The sequence below is a fragment of the Sarcophilus harrisii genome, chromosome 4, assembly GCF_902635505.1.
Source record: "Sarcophilus harrisii chromosome 4, mSarHar1.11, whole genome shotgun sequence".
NCBI lineage: Eukaryota > Metazoa > Chordata > Mammalia > Dasyuromorphia > Dasyuridae > Sarcophilus > Sarcophilus harrisii.
Genome location: NC_045429.1, coordinates 390372034 through 390392405, shown reverse-complemented (window position 1 = coordinate 390392405; position 20372 = coordinate 390372034). Strand labels below are relative to the sequence as shown.

At 34.9% G+C, this 20372-nt stretch overlaps 1 protein-coding gene across 2 annotated transcripts in view; it reads right to left on the bottom strand.

The window, feature by feature from the left end:
• The window catches only part of AIDA (axin interactor, dorsalization associated), a 48108-nt gene that overhangs the window by 26977 nt on the left and 759 nt on the right, over positions 1–20372 (bottom strand). For both annotated transcript variants that reach the window (XR_004233975.1, XM_031967082.1), the window contains exon 2: positions 15341–15410. Coding sequence is in view for 1 of the 2 variants with exons in the window: in XM_031967082.1 (XP_031822942.1) it covers positions 15341–15410 (70 nt within the window). In the remaining variant the exon portion in view is untranslated. The remainder of the gene's footprint in view (positions 1–15340; positions 15411–20372) is intronic.

Genomic DNA, 20372 nt, shown 5'->3' with positions numbered 1-20372 from the left:
CTGCAGCCATAGAAAAAACCGCTCTTGAAGCCAATAAAATCTGGGTTCAAGTTAATCCTTTGACACATGGTTGTCTGACCTTAGACAAGTGACCTAACTTAGTGATCACCAAACTCAAATAAAATGGATCCTGTTTGGCATCATCATGTCTCCGAAAACCACAGTTTAACATTATCTACATTTATTAGGTTAATTACCAATTCTTTTTAGTATGATTCTGGGTCTGAAGCTATACTGGTTATTTGTCTTTGGACTACAAGTTAGACACTTCTGCTCTAAGCAACTGAGACTCTGAAATGGCAGAAAAAAGGGCAACATTCTTCCATGAATCACAGAATTCACAGGTCTAGTACTTATGTTTATTCTGTGTTTAAATGCTGTAGCAAAAGGATAAATTTTCTAGGAAACTAACAAAACTTTCTCTCTAGGAAGGGGGCACCCTTGCTTGCTATAGCAGGTACACTAGCTTGGGGTGACACCATTTAAAAGATAACGTAGCAACATAGTTACACCTGGTAGACCTTCAATTTTCATAAAATTTGGATACAGCTTTCGATTTTAGTTCTCTTAAAAGTATTACCTAATTCCTTTTTTCTTTCTTTTCTGAAATTGATTTAACTGACCTCTTTCTCTTGACAATAAAGAATTTAATCAGAAGATGAAAATTGCTTTAAACTTCCAAAAGCTTTTCAAGTTAAAAGGCATCAATCTGTTTTTATACAGAATCTCCTGAATTATGGCAAAATACCAACAACCATTATTCATAACCATTTTAAGGGACCACACCCAACCTCAGTATAAAAATAATGTAGCTAAACTATCATTTTCAGTTGCAACAACAGCATTTTACTCCAAAAATTAGAATACTTGGTATTTAATTATTTCTGTTTATGAGATAAGCTCTTCTTGCTACAGTTATGTGTATCTACTTTCAATATAAATAAGTGATCAAGAAAAGAAATTTTATGCCACAGAATGCGTAATGACTTAATGAAAGCAAATTTATACTGAAAAGGAAGTGAACAAAACTCAACTTCAAAAAGATTTAAGTTATTAGCAGGTCGTTCAGATTTTCTAAATCACCCAGGACTAGTGTGACTAAAGACGTTTTCATTTTAGGAACTGATATTTTTATTTTTTACCATGCCTAATGAAACAGTTAATAAAAAAAGTATTTGGGAGGGGAGGCAGGTGGCACAGAGCCAATATGGCAGAGAAAAGAAAGGCAGCAAATCACCAGAGTTCTCCCCCAAATCCCTCCCAACATCTTTAAATAATGCCATAAAACAATTTCTGGAGCACCAGAACCCACAAAATGATAGAGTGAAAAAATTTTCAAGTCAAAGACAACTTAAAGGGTTAGCAGGAAAGGTCTGTGGCACCTGGAGAGTGAAGCACAGCCCCAGTCCTAGCAAACCAGGAACTACTGAATCAGCAGCAGCTACCTTCAGGGATTGCAGCCCTCAGACAATAAGGGGGGGAATCAAACCAACTGGTCAAAAGGGGACTATAGTTAGAATTTTTGTTTGCTTATTTTCCTAGCCTATTTCTTGACTCTTTGTTAAAATAGGGATCTTTGCTAACGCTAAAGCAGTATTCTGTCGCTTTGCCCCCATACTCAGATCCAGGTCACAGTTTTGAGTTAGCAGTCCTGGGATGAGGAGGAGCACTAGGCACATCAAAACTTATGGCCAGCAGGGGATTCTCTTCACAGTTCGAGGGTAGTAAGGAGTGCTTGTGATTATTCACAGACCAGAGCACAGGCCAGAAGAGTAGTAAACACTTCTCCTTAAGATCACACCATCTTGGAAGAACTGAAAACTTATAGGTCCTTAGAAGTCTCTGAAAAAAGCTGCACAAAACTCTTTAACCTTGGGACATTGTACTCTCCCCATCCTGGAAGGCAGAGCCCTGTTTTAACAAAGAGTCAAGAAATAGGCTGGGAAAATAAGCAAACAAAAATTCTAACTATACTGTGATGACACGAAGATCAAAATATATATTCAGAAGAAGATAAAGTCAAAGCTCCTACATCCAAAACCTCCAGGAAAAATCTAAATTAGTCTCAGGCCATGGAAGAGCTCAAAAAGAATTTTGAAAATGATGTAAGAAAAAAAATAAAATGATGTAAGAGAGATAGAAGAAAAGTTGAAAAAAGAAATAAAAGGAATGCAAGAAAACCATGAAAAAAGGCAACAGCGTGGTAAAGAGGCACAAAAATACTGAAAAATCACAATAAAAAACCCAGACTAGATGGAGTGATAAAAGAGAAGAAGAATAAAAAAAAAAAAAAAAAAAAAAAAAAGCCTTAAAAAGCAGAATTGGCCAAATTGAAAAAGGAGGCAAAAAAATTCATTAAAGAAAAAAATCTTTGAAAAGTAGAACTGGTTACATGAAAAGGAAGACACAAAAGTTAAAATATACAAAAGGAAAAACAATTCTTAAAAATCAGAATTGAGTAAAAGGAACCTAATGACTTCATGAGAAATCAAGAAACAATAAAAACAAAAGAATGAAAAAATAAATGATAATCTGAAATATCTCATTAGAAAAACAACTGATCTGGAAAATAGATTCCAGAATAGACAATTTTAAAATTAGTAGGTTTACTTAAAAACAACGATTAAAAAAAAAGAGCCTAGATATCATCTTGCAAGAAATTATCGAAGAAAACTGTCCTGCTATTCTAGAAACAGAGGTTGAAATACAAATTGAAAGAATGCACTGATCACTTCCTGAAAGAGATCCTAAAATGAAAACTCCCAGGAACATTATAATCAAATTCCTGAGTTCCCACGTCAAAGAGAAAATATTATAAACAGCCAGAAAGAAATAAAGTATGGGGGAGCCACAGTCAGGATAACACAAAATTTAGCAGCTTCTGGTGAAGGATTCAGGACTTGGAATACAATATAAGGACAAAAGAGCTAGGATTATAACTAAAAATCACTTCTAAAAAAACAGAAAAAAAATATCAGGAATAAAAATGGATATTCAATGAAACAGAGGACTTTCAAGGATTCTTGATAAAAAAGACTAAAGATGAATAGAAAATGTGACTTTCAGAGACAAGACTCAAGAAGCATAAAAAAAGTAAACAGGAAATGGAAATCATAAGGATTAATAGGGTTAAACGGCTTACATTTCTACATGGGAAGATGATACCTATAATTATAAAAAATGTTCTCATTATTGGGGCAGTTCAAAGGTGTAAAGACAGAGAGCACAGATGTGAGTTAAATATGAAGAGATAAAATCTAAAAAAAAAAATTAAGGGTGAGAGAAGAATGTACTGAGAGAAAGGGAGAGAGAAATAGAACAGGATAAATTATCTTATATAATGGAGGCTAAAAAAGGCTTTTATAGTAGAAGGGAAGAGGGGGAGGAGAAGGGGAGTGAGTGATTATTCTCATCAGAACTGGCTTATAAGGGGAACAACATTATACTCTCAAATTGGGTACTGAAATCTATCTTACCCTGTAGAAAAGTAGGAGGGAAGGGGAAGGCACAAGAGAAGAGAGAAGTCAGAGAAGCATTTTTGACTGTTTCTTGAAATACTAAAGTCAGAGTACTTTTGAAGAGGAACGGGATGAAAAAAGAAAAAATAAAGGGGAGGGGGGGAAGTGAATAGGATGGAGGGAAACAGTTGACCAAAAAAAAAAAAAACCAAAAAAAACTTTGAACCAAGTTTCTCTGATAAATGCCTTATTTCTCAATCACATAAGAGAACTATGTCAAATTCATAAAAATAAGAATCATTCCCCAACTGATAAATGATCGAGATATATAAAGTTTTCAAATGAAGCAATCAAAGCTGTCTCCATGTAAAAATTCTCTAATAATTAAAAAATGCAAATTAAAATAATTCTGAGATACTACTTCATACTTATTTAGATTGGCTAATAGGACAGAAAAGGATAATGACAAATGGTGAAAGGAATGTGGGGAAAAATGAAATATAAATGTATTGTTGGTGGAGTTGTGAACTGATTCAACTATTAGCAGAGCAATTTGGAACTATGCCCAAAAAGCTATAAAATCATGCATACCCTTTGAACTAGCAATAGCACTACTAGGTCTGTATTCCAAAAGAAATAAAAAACAAAAAGGAAAAGGACCTATATGTACAAAAGTATTTAAAGCAGCTCTTTTCTGGTGGCAAAGAATTAGAAATTGGGGGGGGGGGGGGGGGGGAATACCCATTGGTTGGGGAATGGCTGAACAAAGTAGTATGTGATTAAGGTGGAATACTATTGTGCTATCAGAAATGCTGAGCAGAATGTTCAGAAAAATGCCCATGAGTTGATGCAATGTGAAATGTACTGTGTACCAAGTAACAGCAATATTGTAAGATGATTAGCTGTGAATGACTTATCAGATAACTCTGAAGGACTTAAGAAAATTCATTCGTAAAGAAAGAATTGATGGTATATGAATATAAATTGAAGCATACTTTTTTTTTTTTTTTTAAACTTTACTTTTCATTTCACCATTTCTGAGGCAAGAAAATTCACTCCTAAAGAAAGAATTGATGGTATCTGAATATAAATTGAAGCATACCTTTTTTTTAACTTTACTTTTCATTTCATCATTTTTGAGGAGTTTTCTTCAATTTTTTCTTTTCCAAGCTACTGATTCTATTTTCATAATTTTCCTGCATAACTCATTTCTGCACCCATTTTTTCCTAAATTTTTATTTCATTTTTAAAATCCTTTTTGAGCTCTTCCAACAGAACCTTTTGAGCTTGCCATGAATTCATATTCCCTGTTGAGGCTTCCTTCACATGTAGGGATTTTGCCATTGCTGTCCTCTTCTGAGTTCGTGGACTATTCTTCTGTCACCATAATAGCTTTCTTTGTTCAGGGCTCTTTTTTCAGCTTAATTCTTCTCACAGGGCACAGGAAACATTGTCCCAAGCTTCTTTTATATTGAATGCCAGGGGCCTCATTACTGGCTTTCCTCACTAAGGCTAGAGGGTACTGGAGGCTTGTCCACTGTGCTGGGTTGCCTCAGTGACCTAGACCCAGGAATTCTAGAGCTCACATTTGTCTTCTGCAATGGAGACCCCACAACTGGTTTACTGAGTCAACAGACCACTGCTGCTGATCTGTGCTGTGGCTAAGAGCCTTCAGATAGATTGCCCCCACTACACCTGTGAGACAGACCTTTCCTGAAGTCCTTCTAAATCATTTGAAGCTGGAAAATTGCTTTTATTCCATCTTTTTCTGGATTATTTAATTCCAAAATCCATTTAGAGGTTTGATTTAGAATTGTTTCCAAGAGAAACTAGGAAAAGCTCAGACAACCTGCTCATTTCCCATGCCATCTTGGTTCTACCCATCTCATTTTATTTTTCTTGAGGAGGATTTTTATCTGGTCTCTTGTTTTTTCCCCCCTTTTGTGAGACAATTGGGGTTAAACGACTTATCCAAGATCACACAGCTAGCAAGTGTTAAGTGTCTGAGACCAGATCTGAACTCAGGTCCTCCTGACTCCAGAGCCAGTACTCTATTCATTTTCAATATCTAGCTGCCCCATGATTTCTGTTTTCTTTCACAACTAATATGAAAATATTTTGCACAACTACACATATATAACCTATATCAAATTGCTTGTCCTCTCAATGAGAGAGATTATGTGAGAAGACAGAGAATTCAGAATTCAAAGTTTTAAAGATGAATGTTAAAAATTGTTTTTACATGTGACTGGTGAAAAATAAAATACTAAATAAATGTTTTTTAAAAGTATTCCACGAAAAAGGTGGAAAAGGGAAGAGACAGAAGAGATAGCATCAAAGGCTAGAGAAAAAGCTGTGGGATGGAGGGTGCTGTTTGTGCAATAGCCGGGAAGGCAATTTCAAAGGACTGAAGAGTACAGTTGAAGAAAGAGGAATAAGTAGACTGTAAAGGTAAGGGTAGATAGGAGGTTATGAAGGGCTCTAAATGCCAAACAGAGCATTTTCCTGTTATCTTAGAGATAACAGGAAACTGTTGGAGCTCATTAAGCAATGAAATGGCTGGACCTGTGCTTTAGAAGAATCCCATGGAAAATGGACTGGAGTGAGGATTCACTTGCTGCAGGGCAACCCAGCAATAGGCTATTGTAACAGTCCAAGTGGCAAGGGGATGAGTGGTGGCAGGGTCAAAGAAGAAAAAGAGTGTTTGAGATATGTTGCAAAGCAGAGAGAGGGACAAGTCAAAGATAACACTAGGTTTGGAAGCTTGAGTTAAGAGACTGGGAGGCTGCTGTTGCTCTCCACAATAACAGGGAAATTATGGGGAAGCAGAGGGTTTAGGAAGAAAGATATTGGGTTCAGTTTTGGTCATGATGAGTTTAAATGTCTACTGAACATACTGATGTTTGGAAAATAGGCAGAGATATGAGACTGGGGGTCAGCAGAGAAGTTAGAACTAGATAAGTAGAACTTATGAGCACAGCAAGAATAATCAAGAGAATGAAGGGAGAAAAGAGTCCAAGACAGAGCTCTGTGGAACACCTATGGTTATAGGGTGTGATCCAGATAAAAATCCAATGTAAAGGATACTGAGAAGAAACAGCCTGATAGGTAGGAGGACAACCATGTGAAAGTAGTATCCCAAAAATGTAGAGAGAATATCAAGAAGTAGGTGATCAATAGTATCAAAGGCTGCAGAAAGGTCAAGAAGAATGAGGACTTATTTTAATGACCTTGAAAAAATAACAACAAAGTTCATATGGAAAAACAAAAGGTCAAGAATTTCAAGGGAATTAATGAAAAAAAAATCAAATGATGGTGGCTTAGCTGTACCAGATCTAAAATTATATTATAGAGCAGCAGTTACCAAAACTATTTGGTATTGGCTAAGGAATAGATTAGTTGATCAGTGGAATAGATTAGGTTCAAGGGATAAAACAGTCAACAAATATAGCAACCTAGTCTTTGACAAACCCGAAGATCCCAGCTTTTGGGATAAGAACTTACTGTTTGATAAAAATTGCTGGGAAAATTGGAAACTAATATGGCAGAAACTAGGCATTGATCCATACTTAACGCCGTACACCAAGATAAGGTCAAAATGGGTTCATGACCTAGGCATAAAGAATGAAATTATTAATAAATTAGAGGAACACAGGATAGTTTACTTCTCAGACCTGTGGAAGGGGAAGGTCTTTATGACCAAAGCAGAACTAGAGATCATTACTGATCACAAAATAGAAAATTTCGATTATACCAAACTGAAAAGTTTTTGTACAAACAAAACTAATGCAGACAAGATTAGAAGGGAAGCAATAAACTGGGAAAATATTTTTACAGTCAAAGGTTCTGATAAAGGCCTCATTTCCAAAATATATAGAGAATTAACTCTAATTTATAAAAAATCAAGCCATTCTCCAAATGAAAAATGGTCAAAGGATTTGAACAGACAATTCTCAGATGAAGAAATTGAAACTATTTCTAGTCATATGAAAAGATGCTCCAAGTCATTATTAATCAGAGAAATGCAAATTAAGACAACTCTAAGATACCACTACACACCTGTCAGATTGGCTAAGATGACAGGAAAAAATAATGATGATTGTTGGAGGGGATGCGGGATAACTGGGACATTGATGCATTGTTGGTGAGGTTGTGAACGAATCCAACCATTTTGGAGAGTAGTTTGGAACTATTCTCAAAAAGTTATCAAACTGTGCATACCCTTTGATCCAGCAGTGTTACTACTGGGATTATATCCCAAAGAGATTATAAAGAAGGGAAAGGGACCTGTATGTGCACGAATGTTTGTGGCAGCCCTTTTTGTAGTGGCTAGAAACTGGAAACTGAATGGATGTCCATCAGTTGGAGAATGGCTGAATAAATTGTGGTATATGAATATTATGGAATATTACTGTTCTGTAAGAAATGACCAACAGGATGATTTCAGAAAGGCCTGGAGAGACTTACACGAACTGATGCTGAGTGAAATGAGCAGGACCAGGAGATCATTATATACTTCAACAACAATACTATATGATGACCAGTTCTGATGGACCAGGCCATCCTCAGCAACGAGATCAACCAAATCATTTCTAATGGAGCAGTAATGAACTGAACTAGCTATACCCAGAAAAAGAACTCTGGGAGATGACTAAAAACCATTACATTGAATTCCCAATCCCTATATTTATGCACACCTGCATTTTTGATTTCCTTCACAAGCTAATTGTACAATATTTCAGAGTCTGATTCTTTTTGTACAGCAAAATAACGTTTTGGTCATGTATACTTATTGTGTATCTAATTTATATTTTAATATATTTAACATCTACTGGTCATCCTGCCATCTAGGGGAGGGGGTGGGGGGGGGTAAGAGGTGAAAAATTGGAACAAGAGGTTTGGCAATTGTTAATGCTGTAAAGTTACCCATGTTTATAGCCTATAAATAAAAGGCTATTAAATTAAAAAAAAAAAAAAAAAAGAAGAAGAATGAGGACTGAAAAAGACCATTGGATTTGGCAATTAAGGTAATTCTGAAGAAAGCAGTTGCAGTAGAATGATGAAACCAGAAGCCAGATTCTAAAGGCTTAAGAAGTGAAACGATGGCAAGCAGATGTAGCTATTAGAAATTTCAGTTAGTGTTACTAAAGTATACTGTAGTAGCTTTCTAGAGGGAATGGAGCTTTTAAAACCAAAGCTGCCAAAGAAAGTCTGACTCAATTTGAAATTTTCTATACTTAAATATAGCCAGATAGCTAAACAAAGTCTACTCTGGAGGACTGTAGAAGTAGACAGATTCTGCTGGAATGCTCATTACTACCAAATTTGACACAGAACAAGGAAAAATTGTCTTAGCATCAGGGAACAAAACTATTTTGCCCAGAAACTTACATGAGAAAACCTGCAACACAAATCAAGTAATCCAATCAAATTAAAGCTGCTTGGCAACTATTTTTTGGCTTCTGAACTCAAAATGTGTTAGAATGATAAAACTACTGAGTTCTAGGATGATGAATACTTCAGAATAGGTCATCTAACTGAAAGGAAAAATCAATTAACACCAAATTATTTAAATAATATGGGACCCAAAAAGGGATGTTGGAGATTATCTAGACTAGCTCCATCATACAAATGACAAAATTAAGGCCTGTATAAAAAGTAATGTGTATGTTAAAAGTCACATAAGCTATTTGGACAGTAGAAGAAGGGGGGGAAAAAAAGTATAGGTCAGCTATGCTTTTTTTTTGTCTTTAATATTATTTCAATAATATTATAAATAATATGTTGTCTTTAAATATTAAATATATTTTTGTCTTCAAATATTATTTAAATAATGTCAATAAAAAATTGCAAATTAAAACAATTCTGAAGTACTATCTCACACCTATGAGATTAATATGAAAGAAATGGAAAAGGACAGATCTTGGAGAATCTGGTAATTTAGGCCAATTCCTATCCATAAAGAGACTATGGGGACTGAATGTGGATTACAAGGTAGCATTTTCACCTTTTTTTCTTTCTCTTTTCTCTTTTGGTCTGAATGCACATGTTTAACCTATATTAGATCACTTGCTGTCTAGGAGAGGGAAGGAGGAGGTGACAGGAAGAAAAATCTGGATCACAAGGTTTTCCAAGGGCAAATGTTGAAAATTATCTCTGCATGTATTTTGAAAAATAAAAAGCTATTATTATATTAAAAAGGAAATTAATGAGACATAGTAAAAAAAATTTTTTAAGCTGTGATGAATGTAATGGTATATTATCGTGCAGGCAGATTTCAGAAAAAACTTGGAAAGACTTATATGAATTGATGCTGAGTGAAGTGAGCAGAACCAGAACATTGCACACAATAACAACACTGCAATGATCAACTATAATAATCTTAGTTCTTAGCAATACAGATCACCAAGACAATTCCAAAAGACTCATAATAGAAAATGCTGACCACATCCAGAGAGAGCACTATGGAGTCTGAATGCAGATCGAATATCAAAGCATACTATTTTCATTTTTTTTTTTTTTGGCTTTTATGGCCTTTTCCTTTTTGTTCTTTCAGAACATGACTAATGTTTAATATAATCTATTATCAGATTGCTTGCTGTCTTGGGAAGGAGGGAGTGGGAAGGAGAGAAGGAAGATTGAAAAAAATAAAATACTATTCACAAAAATGAATAAATAATACTATGTTATATGGCAAGGACAAAGGATACTGGAGCAAACTATGTATTATTTAAAAAAAAAAAAAAAAAGGGCATGAGCTAGGAGATGAAGTGCTGTATACAAAGGACAGATCTAGCCAGGATGCTGGATCATAGAATATAAGAAAAGATTCAAGTATAAGAAGAAAAAAAAAAGGTAAGAATAGACTAGGTTATGGAGAGTTCAAGAGTAAAAGGGAAGGCTGGGAAAGTATTGGATGTCAGAAACAAGTCAGGAAGTTCTGCATTGAACATGTTGCATTGAGCCATACTGAGATGTCCAAAAGGCATCAATGATACCTGAATTTGCCATCACCACATTTCAGAGTTCATGAACTATGAAATTTTATCTGATTATAATCTCTCTCTTCCCTACAACCCTTAACCCTTCTTCTGTCGTTTCTGAAAGTTCCCACTCCTTCATCCATCATTTCTTTTCCAGACCATTTTCTCCAATACTGATTATTCTGTCCTAGTCCCCCATCCAGACCTTTGGTGAATAAATTCAACTCCTGAGTATTTTGTTCCTTTATCCTATCAATGAAATCATCCAGCCAAGCCTCAATCTTGGATTATTCCCACTACCTTCACTCCTTCTCATGTGCTGCCGAACAAAGCTAGAAGCAGGAAACTGCCAACTATGTTCATCACAAATCTTGACATCTCAGCTGGATCCTCACTGTGGCAAGACAATCCTTTCACAACTTCCTAATCACACTCACCCCTGTGTCTTTCCCAAATCTTTCCATCCCCCTCAAATCTTTTCATGGTCCCACCTCCACCTCCACACTGGGAACCTGAGACCACCTGCAAAGTGCTCCTTTCCCCTTCCTTGTCCTCTGACAATATTCAGCCACTATTTCCTATTTTGTTCCTCTCATGGGAAGATGTGGCCCTGGCTTGTCTAGGAAAACTCTCATGTGCACAAATGACCCCTTTTCATCCTATCTGCTCCAGCAAATTGCCCCCTCTATCATCTCTATACTGGTGCAGTTGTGTCCAACTCTTCCAATGCATGTCCATTTAGCATATACATTTCTCAGCTATTACTTTGTGTACCTATTTTGTTATTAAAAATTCAGTAAAAAGCAAAGGCACATAGTATGTGAAAATCCTGGACTTTTCCAGTTTTCTACTCAAGACTAATATTGCTATAGACCACTTTTACCTCTCAAAATAAACATGCATGAGCAAGTGACAAAAAGCCTAATTTTCTAAGGCTTTGTCATTAGGTTATCTGGCTATTAAATTTCTTTCCAAGTCTACTCTGTTAATAACCATGAGAGGTTAATTCCTATTTTCCAGCTACCCTGGCTATTCTGTCAAGGGATAACAGAGTTAGCTTTCTCAAGATGATTCTTTTGAAAAGTGAAATATTTTGTTAAGGAAGCAATAAATGTACAATGAATAAATGTGCCAACAAACGAATATTCAATTTCAGACCAAGTTTGAGGAAATGTACTCTAATAGAAAGTAATAACTACCCAGGTATGACAACATTTGCTTATAACAGGGAAGGGCAAGGCTGGGTTATTTAAGCCTGGGATTCTGAGATACAATAGAGCTAAAATCCATTATGTATTTGCACTGTGGCTAGCAATAATACAGAGAAATATAGAAGTGAAAGACCGTCAAACTGAATGTCTAAAGAAAGGCAACTTGGGCCAGGTCAGAAAAATAGAGCAATTAGTTTTTTAAATGGATCATGAAAAAAAGATTGCAGAACCTCTTCCCTATATTATCTTGATGAACTCTGGGATTCTAGGTCTCTGATCAGGACAAAAAAGACAAAAGGACTAGTCTTTCTAACTCATAAAGATTAAATAGTCAAGATAAAACAAACAATAAGTAGACTAAGTAGAAAATGAGAAAAACAACACTATTTTAAACACATAAGAGATTTTATTTCTTCTGTTATGTATTCGCATGTACTTAGTGTAATTTAATTTTATAATTCAGCAAAAGTTTGGCCTCCAGATACAAGTTATAAGACTATCCTCTACTAACATTCTTTCTTGCCTACCTGTATTTGTTGATCATGGTGACATCTTATAAAACACTATGTAACATAACAAAGCAGTACTTCAATCAAATTAGTAGGAATGTCAAAAATAATGTAAAATTATACAGCAATAATACTATAAGAATTTATCTTAAAGACCAAAAATACTTAACGACTTTAAATTTGAAAAGGCAATGGCAGCTGTTTTAATATAGCCTCCAAAATTGATTTTAAAATATTTTGTCCTGTCCTCCCACTTTTTCAAATGTCTACTACTACTGAAAGCTATTCATAAAAAATTCTCTTACTTGTGCAGAATGAAAATTAATTATTAATAATCTCCTCAAACACTCAATAGTTATATGCATTACTTATAAAATATGCTTTACAAAAATAAAGAATTAATAGAAGATAAGTCTATTATTCAAGTCTGGGCTGTATCAATATAATCAAATGATTCTTTTTTGAATGGGACCAGGTAAAGATTCCTCATTAGACTATAGGTCAGATCCTATTCAGGAAGTCACATGATCCCTATTCTCAAGAGGGCTGTAGGGCAGAAAAGGTCTAAACTTCAGGAAGTCTATGACATAACCCCCCAGGAAGTAGACTGTGTCACTCTGACCATTGGTCAATAGTTACTGCATTTTCAGTCCATTCAATGAATTTAAAAATCAACAGGAAGGAGGGGGGGGGGGGAGGTAATACTCGCATCTTTTCCATTATATAATTCATTCCCTGTTTCCACCATGTGCTACACACCATGCTGGACTATCCAGTTGGTGTACTTGGACTTCTTGCAATGACTGAATAAATGCTTTCTGTTTGTATCTGGAGATGCCCCTGAGTAATTTGGGTAAGGGTGAGTCTAGCACCCGTCCCACACACTTCTGAAATAAATGAACAAATTTAATGCCATATTACTCAAAAGAACAAGGGGTACCTTTTTAGAACTAGACATAGTAACAAGGAATTTTTAAATGACTATCTCAAACTATATTATAAACCAGTGCTGATTAAAATATTTGGTAGTGATTTAAAAAATAGAGAATTTGATTCACACTAGATAAGAAAGACCCAAAAGCAATCAAACACAGTACTACTAAAGTAGTCTATTGTTCCATAAACAAGAGAACACAATCTACTAGGGCAAGGACTTCCTATTTAACAAGAATTATGGGAAAAGCAGTTTGGCAAAAATTAGTCTTTGAATAACATTCTACAAAATATGGCATAGTAAGTTCCAAATAGATCTGACTGAAATATAAAAAGATTAAATCTTTTTTTTAAAATTGCAAATGGAAGGAGGTACTATTTACAAATATGAAAAGAAAGATAATTCCTAAACAACAAGGGGCAGAGGTATTAACAGAATGAAAAAAAGAAAAAAAAAACATTTTAATACCTCACTTTATTCTAGAACCTGAATATACCAAAAAAACAAGAAAAACAGTCCCTGTGCTAAAGGAACTTATGTTCCAATATGGAAGCAACAATATCTAAGGGGAGTTGACTTGAAAAGCACAAGAAGACATAGTTTGGCAATGGCCTGGAAGTAATATGGTAACCTGGTTCCAAGCAAATAAGGTAAAAGTTCACTTATTAAAACCCAGTTTCCAAGGACAGAATCTTAAGTTCTGGTGGGGAGTAGAAGGCGGCCAGAAGTTTGGAAATGGCCATAAAGTTACAAATGTTGAAAGTGTTTGCACAAGATTAATTTTAATTAATTTAATTTAATTAATGGAGATAACACTCAAATGCAAAGTATACTAAATGTGAAATACACAGTTCCCACATCTTGAAGTAGTTGACAATGAGTGAAATTTAAAAGGCATACTGTCAGATTCTGCCAATTTATTGGCTTGTTTTACTTACCTATGTTTCCTTAATATGAAGTATATGAGAGTGATGTTTTAAAAAGCCATCAATAAAACTAGTACATGAGAATATTTTTTAAAAACCTCAATAAAACATTTGAAAAAAATTATCAATGACTTTAATAAACCATTTCCAAAAAATTTAGGAAGAGTAACTTCAAAGAAAAGTTAAGAATTTATAATTTTCAAATTATGGGTTTATGAAATCTTACTATTTTAGTATTGATATACATTAAAGACAGTTATATTTTTTGGAAAGTCATTTAAAAATAGAATAACTGTTTACTTAATGCATAGAACAATCACTTGAAAGTTTTACAGCAGGAAATTATTAGAAATTAAAAACTGAATTTGTATTAAATTGCACTGTTTAAACAGATTCATAATACTGCAGCTTTGCTTATTTAGAAAACTTCTTTCCCCAGTGTGTGAATTACAGGGAGGAAGATGTTCTAATATTGAATGGATCATCTTGAGCAATATTTGCTGTCATTGGATGTGTTAAAAAAAAAGAATAGACAAGCACTTTCTGGGCATGTTTGAAGATGGGATAAGTATATCAAGATAGAAGAGTATTAGAATAATGATCACTAAGATTGCTACTAGCCTTAATCCAGAGCCTAAAAACTTTGGAATATCTCCTCTTCTTGATAATTAAGACTACATATGAAATTTCCAGGACAGTGAACTTGTCATCCTTATATGATGAGTAAGAGATGATGATTAAAAGCTGGTGATTAAGTTTTAAGGTGAAAAGCAATTATCCAGTGTGTTTACTAGGTTCAGATGATTCTAGAATGAAAAATCACATAGTACAATTTTCTTTATAAATGAAGAAGATGAGATTCAGAAATGAAGTGACTTTCCCAAAGTAAAACAGGCAGTTAATAATCTGAGTCAGACCTGGATCTCAGATTTCAGACTCAAAATCCAATATTTTCTACCACGTCACCCTTTTACTTTAGCCACTCTCTAGTGAAAGGAAAAGATACTAGCAAGTGATTTGTTAAGTCCTTTAATTTTACCTCCAAAGTAGAGGTGCCCTTTATCATATCTGCATCAAGTCTGAATTGTTTGTAGTTAGTATAACTGTAGAGGAGCAAAAATATATTAAACAATAAAGTATAGAACATTCAAATAATCACTTCTTGTCTAAGTTACTCTAATAGTTCACAATCCAATAGAGAAAATATAAAGAGCATCATTTTTACTCAAAAGCACAATACTTAATTTTATTGTTTTTTTTTTTTAAACACCGTTACTTCATATGGGTTCTTCTATATTTAGATTGCTTTAAAATACTACCTTTTGCTCTTCTGTGAATTCTGAATTGTTGTGTTGAGCCTGAGCTTCTTTCTGAAGATGTCTTGCTAATCTATAAGAGAAAATAAAGTTTCAGTATTTAAACTTTCTTTTTTACTTAGAAAATATTGTAGTGAAACAATGTGACATAAATCAAACCTTGAGAAATAAGAGCTGATGCAGCATTACAAAATTTAGAACAATAACAATTGCTAATATTATTTATGCAGAAGTTTGTAGCAAAGCAAAATCTTTTACATATATTATTTCACGTAGACCTAAGAACAACTCTGTGAGAGGGAAAGCTCACTTTACCGAAGAGGAAAGTGATGTTGGAGGGACAATCCAGTGACTTGCCCATTGTCCCAGAGCTGGTAAGTGTCCCTGACAGTACCATAATACCATACATAGACCATGAGTTCCTTGAGAGTAAAAGACTGTCTTTTATCTTTGTCTGAATTCCCAGTGCCTTAACACAGGAACTTGGTACATAACAGGTGCTTAATGTTCTTTGATTAACCTTATGTATATCTATTAAAAAAAAATTCACTATCAATTGACCTGCTCTGGTCCCTTGAAATATTTTAAAATTCTGATCCCTTTAATATAGTAAAATTAAATCCACTAAACATTACAAGAACAAATATTTACCAGAAAAGCATGCAATGCTTCACAGAAATTTTTTCCCCTCTGTAGGATCAGAAGAATGGGGTAAGAAGAAGTTAAGACTGAAGTGACTAAAATATTCTTAATTTTTAACTTAGAGATTATACAGCTATAAAAAAATCTCAAAGAAATCAATAGTGAAAAGTTCCATACATATCACTTTTAGCAGCAATTTTGTAGTAGTAAAGAGCTGAAAAGAAAGCAAATATCTATTGATTGGAAAATGACTGAATTGTGGTATGTGAAAATAAGAAATATCATTATGCCATAAGGAACAATGAATATGAACAATACAGAATGGCATGGAAATAATTTATATAAAATGATACAATGAGATAAGCAGAAATAGGAAAACAATATGCACGAAGACAACAGTATAAATGGAAACCACAAATATAAGGCCAATACAATGAAATTATGACTTGAGCTTGACCTTGAAGTAGAGATATAAAAATGTGCTTTTCTTCTCTTCTTTGTAGATGGTTGTGTTGATTATGCTTAAATATTTTCTGTCTCATTCTTTAGTATATGTGGTGGCTGGGGGGGGGAGGCAGGAAAAGATGGATGCATAGGAAAATGATTTCAACAAAAATCCAAATAAAAAGAATGAACTAAACTTAACAACAGTAGTATGAAACCTGTTAATTTTATATATGTCCCCTTTTCTCTTCTGACACTGGAACCATGAAGGAACAGGACCCCATCACTTGATATATGGACTCTAGTCCATCTTCCACTCAAAAGTAATAGAATTAAAGTTAAACAATATGAAGTAACTTTTGTCTCAATATCTGTTTATTTGATAATTTTCTCAATTTTTGATTTCATTTTGTAGGAAGTATGAAGGCTCACAAAAATTTAATTCAGTCTCATTAGGTTTCTATTTAAACTTGAATTAGATAAGTCTCCATGCTTTATCTGATTTAAAGGAAAATTTTAATTAAAGTTCTAACATGCGTAAAGCCAAAGGTTTTTTTTTTTAAACATATATTACATCATACTTTTCTGAATCATGCTGAAATACTCAAAACTTTGATCTGGAGACATGATTTGCATAGTCAATTTCCCTCTTCTAGAAGACCAAAAATTCTTCAATTGCTAAATAGCTTCTGAATGCTAAAACCTATTTTACTTTAGACACGTCGTATAAGGGATTCTTAATCTGCTATTCATGAATCTCAAAAAAATCCATGTATAGACTTCAGGGATTCTATGAATTTGGAAGGGAAAAAATTGTACCTTTATTTTCACTAACTTCTAACTGAAATCTAGCATTTCCTTCAATTATTTAAAAAGACTACCATGAGAAGGGACTATAGGCTTCAGTAGATTACTACCACAGAGGTTAATTTTTATACAAACACAAAAAGTTAAAATCCTATTTTAAAGCAATTCTTATTTTATAGGGAAGTAAGAAAAGTCATGTCTAATTCAAAGTCACAAATGCCATTGGCAGGATTTAAATTCAGTTCTTTCTGCCCTAGCTATGATCAGCTTGCTCCTAAATATCAATGGAAGGCAGCTTTAGATTTTGGGGTAGATATTACATTTAGTTAAACACAGAAAACAAGAGTATGTTTGAATCCTAGCAGACCATGTCCCTACAAAATAAAATCAAGTGCAAAAAGTGCTCAAATAATAACTTTGGAGATGAATGAAATACTTTCATTTATCAATTTCATTCATAATGTGTTAGTACTACTCACTTTTCCACATAAAGGTGCATCAAAATATTTGTTTCACTCATTCCATTCACTCAACAAACATTTGCTAAGCTTCTATTCTATGCTGGCAGAACAACGATGAAAAAGGGATAGCCTATGTCTTCAAAGAGTTTACATTCTATTGGGGAAGAACATGTACCCATAAAAGTCAACTCAAATTGCATCTTCTGCAGGAATCCTCTCCTGGATTTCCTAGTGCCTTCTCTTCCGAAATCACTTCCCATTTATTGTGTATATATCTGGTTATCTATATGTTATCTCATTCATTGGAATGGGAACTACTACAGAGTCCATTTTAGCTTTTTATTTTTATCCCTAGCATTTAGTACAGTGTCTGGCACTTAAATGCTTTTTAACCTATTAAAAGTTATTAAAATTTATATTTATACCAATTAATATAAATTATGCGATAATAAAGGAACATTTAATACCTGGGGATATCTGGAAAGGTCTCATGTAGAGGATGTGATAATTAACCTAAGTGTCCCCCCCAAAAAAACCCCTAGGGATTCTAAGTTGTGGGGGTGAGGAAGAAATACATTCCAGGCATAATGGACAAATGCCCTGAGATTACAGGAGCTAGAATACTGTTAAGGAACAATTCAGTAAACATTTATTAAGTACCTACTATGTACTAAGTACTGTGTTGTTTAGTATTTTTAAAAGAGATATGTTAATGCTTAGATTGGAGCCAACAGTGAAGCATTAGGCCAGAGGACTCTGGACTGAGCTTGCATGACCCTAGAAGAAATAGGGAACCAGTGGAGTTTCCTAAACATTGCTTCAAGAAAATCTCAAGGACAGCTTTGTAGAGGATGAAGTAGATAAGAGAAAAGCATTCAAGGAAGGAGGAACAATTAGGAGACTATTCTCCAGTGAGAATCAATGAGGATTTAAATGAAGGCCATATGAGTAGAAGAGATGGATGTGAGAGATGATATAAAAGTTAAATGAATAAGACTTGCAACTGGATATGTGGTATAAGGAAAAATAAGGAATTGAGAATGATTCTGACACTGTTCACTTTGGAGATTGGAAGAATGGTGATACTCTCAACAAAAATAGATTAGTCTAGAGGAAAAAGTGGGTTTTGGGGGAAAAAAGAGATGATTTTCTTTTAGACATGTTGAGTTTGGGATGCTTACAAGACATATAAATTGACAAGCCCAATAGGTGTTTGATGATGGAAGATGGAGCTTAAGGAAAAGACTAAGGATACATCTGGGAATTATCCACATAGAGAAAAATTGAACACAGGGGAGTTAGTGAATCCATGGAGAGATAAGAAAAAAGCCCAGCAGAAGAGACTTGAGCTATATGCATATACTGAGGGGGTAAGAAATAAATGATCCAGCAAAAAACAAAACCAAACCGAGAACCTCACTATCCATGCTAATCATTAAGTACCAATCTACTCCAATACTTGGGAGAAAGCATTTCATTCACACACAGTTTAACATTCTTCTAACGAACAAAAGATTACTTTCTTTACTGAATCAACATCCTCATAAAGAAGCAAGAGCTTGCAAACAATAGTTATCATGTTTTAATTCCATACAACACTACTCCATCTATTAAGGACCTACTAAAGTTTCTCATGGTGATGTGCAATTTTTCTTCAAAAGGCTATTTCAGAGTACAATAAGATTCTATCAATTTGATAAAAGATTTCAAGTAAATCAAGTAGGGTCTGGCAGTAAACTCTATCTGCCACAGCTCTACATTAAACCTACTTAAATCTTGTGCATAAAGTCTTCCCATTTAAGTGGGCAGATTATTCTGATAAAGTCACCAAGTACTGAAAAATGTTATCACAGGTGAATTATGAATTTAATTGCCTATTAGTGCACTACGTCCCTGAAGAATCATTTTTAAAAGTACCTACAGAAAAAGTAAAACCAAGAATACAAAATACACAATGTTAATGAAGAAAACAAGAGACTGACAACTGTGTAATTTCAGTAGTCAAGCACCTCCAATTCTCGTTCGCAGAGAAGTACAACACTGCATATAATGAAATACTGAATTGATGTAAATACTTTTGTTCGATTTTTTTTACGGAAAAAGAAAGTGTTTCCTTTATAAAGAGATGGTTCAATGAGGAGAGGAGGGGCAAGAAATATATTGGGAAATGGAAGTCCAACCGAAGTTATCCATAATGTTTACAGTATTCCTGAAGTTTTTAAGAAGGCCAGAACGAAGTCACCCGGGTAGGGATGTCCAGGAAGCCAGTACCCACGTGTACCCTGCAGTTACCTTTCACCCACCTCATCGGGAAGCCCTTACGCAGGAGCTCCTCGGCCCCGGCCGGGGACCAGGAGGGCCACAGCTGAGGAAGACAGAGCTCCTGGAGCTCACCCGAAGCTTACGCTCTAATGCTCACAAAAGAGGGAAGAGGCGGCGAGGGGGAGAGAGCAGTTGTCAGAGGCGGGGTGGAATTCGCCTTTTTGCCTTCCATCCTCCCCGAATCCGGAGCTGGAGCTGACTCCACCCAAAGCAACAGAAAAGGGTGTGGGGATGTGCTGCTCCAAGCCTCGCAAATAACAGTTTCAACAGTTTCGGAAACTGAAACCACAGCGAGGGGGCCTGGGAAAAGGCGCTCCTCCGGGAAGAGCCAACCAGAGGGGGAGGGGGCCCCGGGGACG